Source organism: Perissodus microlepis, chromosome 2 (genome assembly GCF_051167445.1).
Source record: "Perissodus microlepis isolate ML-2025 ecotype Zambia chromosome 2, ASM5116744v1, whole genome shotgun sequence".
NCBI classification, from domain to species: domain Eukaryota; kingdom Metazoa; phylum Chordata; class Actinopteri; order Cichliformes; family Cichlidae; genus Perissodus; species Perissodus microlepis.
Window position 1 is genome coordinate 27,628,542 of NC_140462.1, and position 7,382 is coordinate 27,635,923.

The following is a 7,382-nucleotide window of genomic DNA, read 5'->3' on the forward strand; positions in this document are numbered from 1 at the left end:
GTGGTTTGCCTGCCTTTTAACACTGGAGACAGAGTTGAAACACAAATAAATTACAGTGCAAGGAAGAATGCCGTGGAGCAGGAAGTGCTTTCTCCACATTCCACAAACCAATCAGCAATGATGACCTTGGTTTGGAAAACAGACAGGAGCTGGGAGCAAGAAGGGAGTTGGTGTATCTGTGCAGTATCACCAATCCACACCGCGGCCTTCTCTGCCTGGGGACGGGAAGATTTAGTTTGCTGATAAAGTTACGGCAAATTGTCAGCTCATGGCAGCCTTGGGTGATTTCTTTCCCAGACTCCCACTGGGGGTGTGTGGGGGAATCATCCTTTTTCTCATCAGGCACTAACACAGAGCTCAGAGGACAAATGGCACCCGAGAGATGCAACCCATAGTGTCTGAAGGGCGTCCAGCACGCAGAGATGGTTTCTGCATGACAATCTGTATTTGCAATGAGGGCATATTAGGATGGAGCCACGTTTGGCTGCGGAAAGACAAAGTATAAAGACATGTGTCTACTGAACAAGCAGTTACTGCTCAGTTTAATCCCAGCCTTCTAGCAATAATCATGCTAATGTAAAACAGACTGTTGTATTCATGTATAAAGAGAAGAAATGTGAGCATCCTTTATGTGCTGCAGGCTGGCAAAATTCAGAGAAGATGACTCAGTGAGGTTCCAAAAAACTCAAACTTAAAAAAAACCTTAACAGCATATAAGGTTATGCTCAAAAGAGCTGCCTTTAGTTTAATGCGGAAAGCATTATTGCCGTAGTAGAGTACAATTACTCGGATACTTACTGAACCAATCCCATCCATCAGAGTCAGAAGAGAGGCAACAACTCGTTTCTCCACCTCATTCTGAGCTCCCTCTCGCTTTGGGCACAAAGCATCCAGCTCGTCAATGAAGATGATCGCAGGCTGCCTATCAAACCAAGTCAAATGTGAGAAGCACATTGATTTATTGAAACATGTGAAAACGTAAATGGAAATACTGCACAGAGGGCAAAATATTGACTCTTTAGGCAATTTTTTGACATAGAAGTCATTATTTGATGTGTCCATCTTTATTCTTCATCATGGTCAAGCTTTCTCGTATTTTCTTTAATGTGTCTTTAGAAATGGTTCTGCAGGCTACCTGAAGAAACTTCAAAGCTCTTCTTTGGATGTTGCTTCCTTTTTCATCCAATCTGTATCAAGGTGATCCCACACTGCTTCAGTAATATTTAGGTGCAGGCTCTGGGGAGGTCAGTCCATGACTGTTCCACTGTGTTTTTTCTATCCAGGTAAGTTTTTACAGCATAGGCAGTGTGTTTGGGATCACTGTCGTATTCAAAAATGAAGCTAATGCTAATCAGAAGCTTCTCAGATGGTGTTGTACAGTGGCTCAAAATCTGACAGTACTTTTCTGTTTTCATAATTCCATCAATTTTGACAAGATCTCCAACATCACTGGCTGAACTGCAGCTCTGAACCATGACAGAATCTGCACCACGTTTTACACATGACCATACTTCTCTCCTAACCTCGTCTCTACACACTGACAATGACTTGAACCAAAACTGTGAAATTTGGATTTATCACTCCATAAGACCTGGTGCCAATCTTGTGCAGTTAGGCACGCTTCGGTCTTCATTTCATGTTTCCCTTCCTCTTTTTAAAACAGACAGGAAGATGGCGACATCGTCCCACTGAGACCATTTCTGATGAAGCCTTGCAGACTAGAAGGTGGATCAAATGAAGGATTAGATGCCCTTTGTGAGGTCTTTGCTGGATTTTGCTTTTCATTTTTAACCTATGTCCCAGTATGAATGATAAATATGATAGTTCCACATCAACTGTGAGAGACCTCTGCACGTTTATGAATATAATAATGTAATTTAACATAAAAAAGAGAATTTAGAGATTTGCATCCACAGAACTAAAAGTGACATACTATCTTTATGAGTATAGGCAGCTCAGCAAAAACTTACCTCTGAGACGCTTCTGTGAATATTTGTCTCAGTCTTGCTTCTGTTTCACCGTAAAATCTGCAATGAAATGAGACAACACGCTTCTTTAATTCAGTGAATAAACTTTCCTCATTTAATCTGTGGCTTTGGATCATGTGTAAGGTGGTGAGTAAAATCTTGCTGTCATGGAAACAAAGTAAATTTTCCCCAAAATAATCTGCTGGGATAGAAATATGGTGCCATGAAGTTTTCAGGCTATATGACCATACTTGCTCATGATTTCTGGGCCATTTATCACAGTCATGTGGGCTCCAACTTCACTGGCTATGGCTCGTCCAATCATAGTTTTTCCTGTCCCCGGGGGACCATACAGAAGAACTCCTCTTGGAGGTGGGATCCCTGTGGTAGACAACCGCTTAAAATTAGAGATCTGACATTTAATGAGAGTCAGTAAATCTAACTGTAACACCTCACATCATAATGACATCACTGGGGGTTAGTTTACAGCATGGTATAATCTAACATACCATAGTTGGAAAACAGCTCGGGATGTTTCAGTGGAAGTTCGATGGTCTCTTTGATGACATCCAACTGACTACTGAGTCCACCAATCATGCTATACGTGACCTTTGACCCCTTAGCTTCTGCATCTGGATCTGTTTGGCCTACTCTGCTTTTAAATCTAACTTTAGTGGAGCATGACAGGCAGTAGAAGGTGTCAGTACTCAAAGCACCAGCAGGAGGTGCTGATGAGCTTTTCTCTGCCTGCTCTAAGATGAGTGAGTTCTCCGGACTCACAGCAGTGTCTACTAAACCTGCTGAAGGATTCAGGGAGTTGTGGGAAGGAGCTACAGGCTGCGAGGAAAGGGAAAGAGGCTGGGCTTGTCGGCATGGAGTGCTGGCCGCAGGACCGAGCTCTCTAGGTGTGTCTGTTGTTGCATCGTTGTTGTCATCAACAGACAGCATGCTGAGCTGCAGGGAGAGTTCAGCTGATGTGGAGTCCAGCACAGAATTCATCACAGAGGACTCTTCAGTTTCAGGACTCGCTCTCAGGAGAGGAGCTGGTCTCTGGAGGGTGACGCCATCCTCCCCTTTTATGGTTTCAACCCGAAGGCTGCAAGAGCGGCCAAAATAACTCAAGGAAACGACGTTCCCAGGCAGAACAATGTTCCCAGCTGATATAAGAGAGACAAATACATAGTAGTTATTCTAATAAAGGAAATCATCTGCTTGATTATATTAAATTAAAGTACAAGCCATAGAATCTAAAGTGCATGGATATTTTATTTTATTTTACTGTACAGCAGAGAGGGAAAAGAGGCTTGTGCATTTTCTGCAAAATATTAATAGCTTATCCACCACAACACATAATACTCTTTTTAGTGTATATACTATACAGTAAAAAGACAGAAAAATGCAAAGTCAGGTGTGTAAGAAGTACACACTTTCTACTGAAAGGTCTCAAATATTTCAGATACAAGATGAGGTGATGAAGATGAGGCAAAAGGACATACCCAGAGATCTCAGGAAGAAATCCTTGAATTCATCTGTTTCTAGTGTTTCATCTTTTGACCTGAAAAAAAAGTTTCAGGTGGTTGATAACTAACTGGAAACATTTGTCTCTCAACTTCTCAGTGATTATTGACATTTGAACTGCAGTTGCATCTTGTTTCCAGCAGATGGCGGCCTCGGCCTTCTGCTGGAAAGAAGGCCGAGGCTTCTTTCTATCTATCTATCTATCTATCTATCTATCTATCTATATACATACATTCAGCACAATAGAATTAAAAGAACAAAAATAAACATAACTTTCATTAATGTACAATATATTGTAGGACTCATTAGACTGGATTTATGTTGCCGGATGTACTTAAACTGGCAGCTGTGTGTACAGTTACTGTAGTTTAGCAAAATTTTGAGTATAGAGCAAACTGGAATGATAAATATATGTATACAGACTTTTTCCTTTTTTTTTTTTTTTTTTTTTTTTTAAATAAAAGCAAGGTAAACCTTACCTGTTAGAGAGAACCACCTCTTCAGCCTGAAGCAAGGGACCTGTTATTGGGTGAACCATCAACTCATCCCCTGTCTTTACTCTCAGGTTGTTCTGAGCACACTTCTGCAGGCCAACTTTTCCACCTGGAAAGGAGGCGACTGGCCAAGCCAAGCATACCTGAAAGTATCACAAAGGGTATCAGAGGAGAGGAGAGGAGAGGAGAGGAGAGAAGAGAAGAGAAGAGAACCTCCTGTTGTCCTGTGGTACTCGTCAGCAGCACGGGCCTCCCGATGCATGCGCTGGCTGATTTCATTGAGTTGAGGCTGAGTTGGGCTAAAGTTGATCTGCAGCTTTTGGGTGTTTTGTCATCAGCTGTGAAGCAAATTAAATAAAAATAAAAAATAAAAATAAATAATTCAAGAAAAGCTTTTAGAAATGATGGAAATGCTGCATATGTTCCCAAAGCATAAAATTATAGCATTACGTTTCAACTCATGGTTCTTACATAACTTGAATGTACTAAACTTCTTTTTGTGTTCAGCAGGAAATTTTTTCATGAGCCTAAACAAGACAAACCACTTTCCCAAATTTCATACATGAACTAGATTACCTCAGTGAAAGGTAACTAAATAACAAGCATTTGATTGCTGGGTGGTGCTGACACTGTATTAAAGTGGGTTTGACCTGACACACTGTTTACCTGATTTGACGATGCACTAGTTTGTTATTGGTAGGGATTTTTGGTAACAGTGTTTTCATAATTTCATGACGACTTTCAGCTCTAAAAGACAGATTTGTACTTTCCAGGTTGTTTCTCCTCACTAATAGCCAAGCTTAAGGTTTTTTTCATGGCTTAATTTTTTGTGCAGATGAAAGATTCAGAGTGAAAACCAGATGTTACAGTGTTTTAGTTCAGATTCAAAAACATGTCAACAAATAAATGAAAAACAGAGAACTAAAAAAAAAAAAGAGAGATAAGATCATGGCAAGTTTCTCCTACATCTGTAAACCCACCCACTCACTCAAAAAGCACAATGCATGCATAAAGTGCACTGTCTGGTGCTACCTGCATTTAGCAGTGCAATGACTGCAGGGATCAAAGCAGATGTGTAAAGTTTTGTTTCTCTACGTAATCAGTGCTGGCAAAAGTATTTTGTTATGTAACACAGATATGAGGAGTTGAACCAGTATACGCCTACAAGCCCATCTGACACGTTGATTAGAGAATAAAAATGTGTTAGCAGCACAAAGCAAGAGGTGCTCTGTATTATAATATAAACTCTGAAGGAGGCAACCATCTGCCATGATCGATTGGGAGATGAGAAGAAAGACATGACAAAACAGAAGATTATAGGCACAGTCAACAAACAAAAATAAAAGTAAATGGCATAAAACAGTGCCATAAAAATACATAAAGGGGAAAAAAGTGAGAGATAGATGGGAGTGGAGGAGTTCTCAGTGCATCTGTCCTACAGTAGACTGAGTCTATAGCAGTATAACTAAGGGATTGTTATGGGTCATCAAATACAGCGCTCATTATAAGCTTTATCAAATCTTCAAAATAGAAAGAGCCCAATAATAATTATAGTGTGTTAGACTTAAGAACAAGTTCCAAGCTACCAGGGTTTCTGTGAAAAAGTTTTAGCAGCTATACCCCAAAAAGTTGACTCTGTTTATCTGGGCGTAGCGTTTTCAGTGGGAGAAATGTTCAGAGAAACAGTGCATACTGGAGGTCATGCCCCAAAGAACCAACAGAACCACATCATCCGCTAAAAACAGAAGTGCTGTTCTGAGTTTCCCAAAGTGGATGCCCTCCTCAGCCTAGCCATGCCTTAAATTCCTGTCCATGAAAACAGGATTGGAGACACGTGGCAAACCAGGCAGAGTCGCACCCACTGAAAATGTACTTGAGTTTGTGTCAAGGATAAGGACACGCCTCTCATTTTGGTTACAGAAGGACCCAATTGCCCATAACAAAAGGTCTTGGACCCCATCCTCCTGCAGTACATCAGGTGCCTCCAGGCACCTAATGTACATAAGCCTTCTCTAAGTCTAGAAAGTGCACACAGAGTGCTGGTTAAGGCATTGCTCTTCCTGAATTCAAGGTTCAGCGATTTGCTGGAGCCTCCTTTCCCGCTGACTGGAATAAACTTCCCAGCAGCAGAGAAATTTCAGCACACTCTTACCTCACGCAGAAAGAAGGAAGAGATGAAACGAGGTAAGTGATTAGAAGAATGCAGGAATTGGGAAAAGAGGTTAAGTAAGAACTATGTTTTTATTAGATTTGTTAAAGCAGCTGGACTATTCTGGGGGGTGTTGGGAAATGGATGACCAGTGAATAAAAAGAAAAAAGAGAGAAAAAAAGAGCCACAAATGCAAATCTAAACAATGCAAACAAGTTCACAAACAAATGCTGCAAACAAATGAAAAGAATAAAGGCACAAAGCTCAGAAAACGACTCTGGAGAAAAACAAATGGACCAGCAGCATCAGTGAGTACTGGTCCTGTGAGTGCAGCAAGCGCCATGCTGGGACTTCCATCTTCATAGTACAGGTAGCTTCGTTTGCACGGGGGTTATACCTGATTTATATAATACAGCCTGTTAAATGTTTAGACTCATGTCTCGTCTTCTTACCTTTTTCAATGAAGTCGATGACAGTGAAAGAGTTGCAGTTCAAACTTTTGCAGCTTCCTCCGTCGGTGCGAGATGTTTGCAGGCTTGAAGAGTCATTTAGGCCCTCTTTCACTAAGAAGGAGCTATCTACTTCACTCGCTTTTTTTGTTTTGCTTTTATTTTTCTTTGAAGACATGATAATTGCAAAAAGCTTCTCCACGTGAAAGCAGAAACATGTGTAAACATCAAGCGGTGTCGTAAACTTCCTGGTTAGCGTTTAGTCCCGCCTTCATTTACCGTAAATCCTCATATATACGAGCGCTTCCTGGCAGGTGGCAGCAGCATTTTGTATTTGTTTAATTCTAAAACACCTGCGTGTGGTATTTAAAATATATATGTATATAACATATTACAAAAATAAAAATAATACCTGAAAAATATTAACCTCTCGTAGAAAACGTTTCTATAAGATTGTAGAGGTCGAGAGAAAGCAATGCGAAATTTCTCTGAAAAATTCTTTACTTTTACGTATTTGATTTGACAAGCTAGTAGAATCACAAAATGAAAGAAATAAAATTATTGCTTTTACTGCTTGCATGCATTCTTAAATTCGGCATAGCTCTACTAAACAGCCAAGAAGCTCCGGATTTTTTGATAGCTAATGAACAGCAGATGGCACGTTAGAGAATGCAAAACAAGAGCTAACAATAGTTAACAATAGCTTGTGGCCAAAAAAGCCGATCACTTACAGAATTACATGGGTTAATTGGCAGATTCTTTGGACAATTTTAACACAATACCCATGCGTTCCAAGCTAAAGTAA

General features: G+C 40.4%; 1 protein-coding gene across 1 annotated transcript in view; it reads right to left on the bottom strand.

Annotated features, from left to right (window-relative positions):
* afg2a (AAA ATPase AFG2A) overlaps positions 1-6,859 on the bottom strand; it is a 112,978-nt gene extending 106,119 nt beyond the window's left edge. The window contains exons 1-8 of the mRNA XM_084954043.1: positions 6,581-6,859; positions 4,193-4,317; positions 3,965-4,122; positions 3,464-3,522; positions 2,477-3,124; positions 2,219-2,348; positions 1,971-2,027; positions 799-922 (exon numbers count right to left, since the gene is read on the bottom strand). Coding sequence (XP_084810169.1) covers positions 799-922; positions 1,971-2,027; positions 2,219-2,348; positions 2,477-3,124; positions 3,464-3,522; positions 3,965-4,122; positions 4,193-4,317; positions 6,581-6,755 — 1,476 coding nt within the window. The 5' untranslated portion in view covers positions 6,756-6,859. The remainder of the gene's footprint in view (positions 1-798; positions 923-1,970; positions 2,028-2,218; positions 2,349-2,476; positions 3,125-3,463; positions 3,523-3,964; positions 4,123-4,192; positions 4,318-6,580) is intronic.
* Between the last annotated feature and the right edge of the window lie 523 nt (positions 6,860-7,382).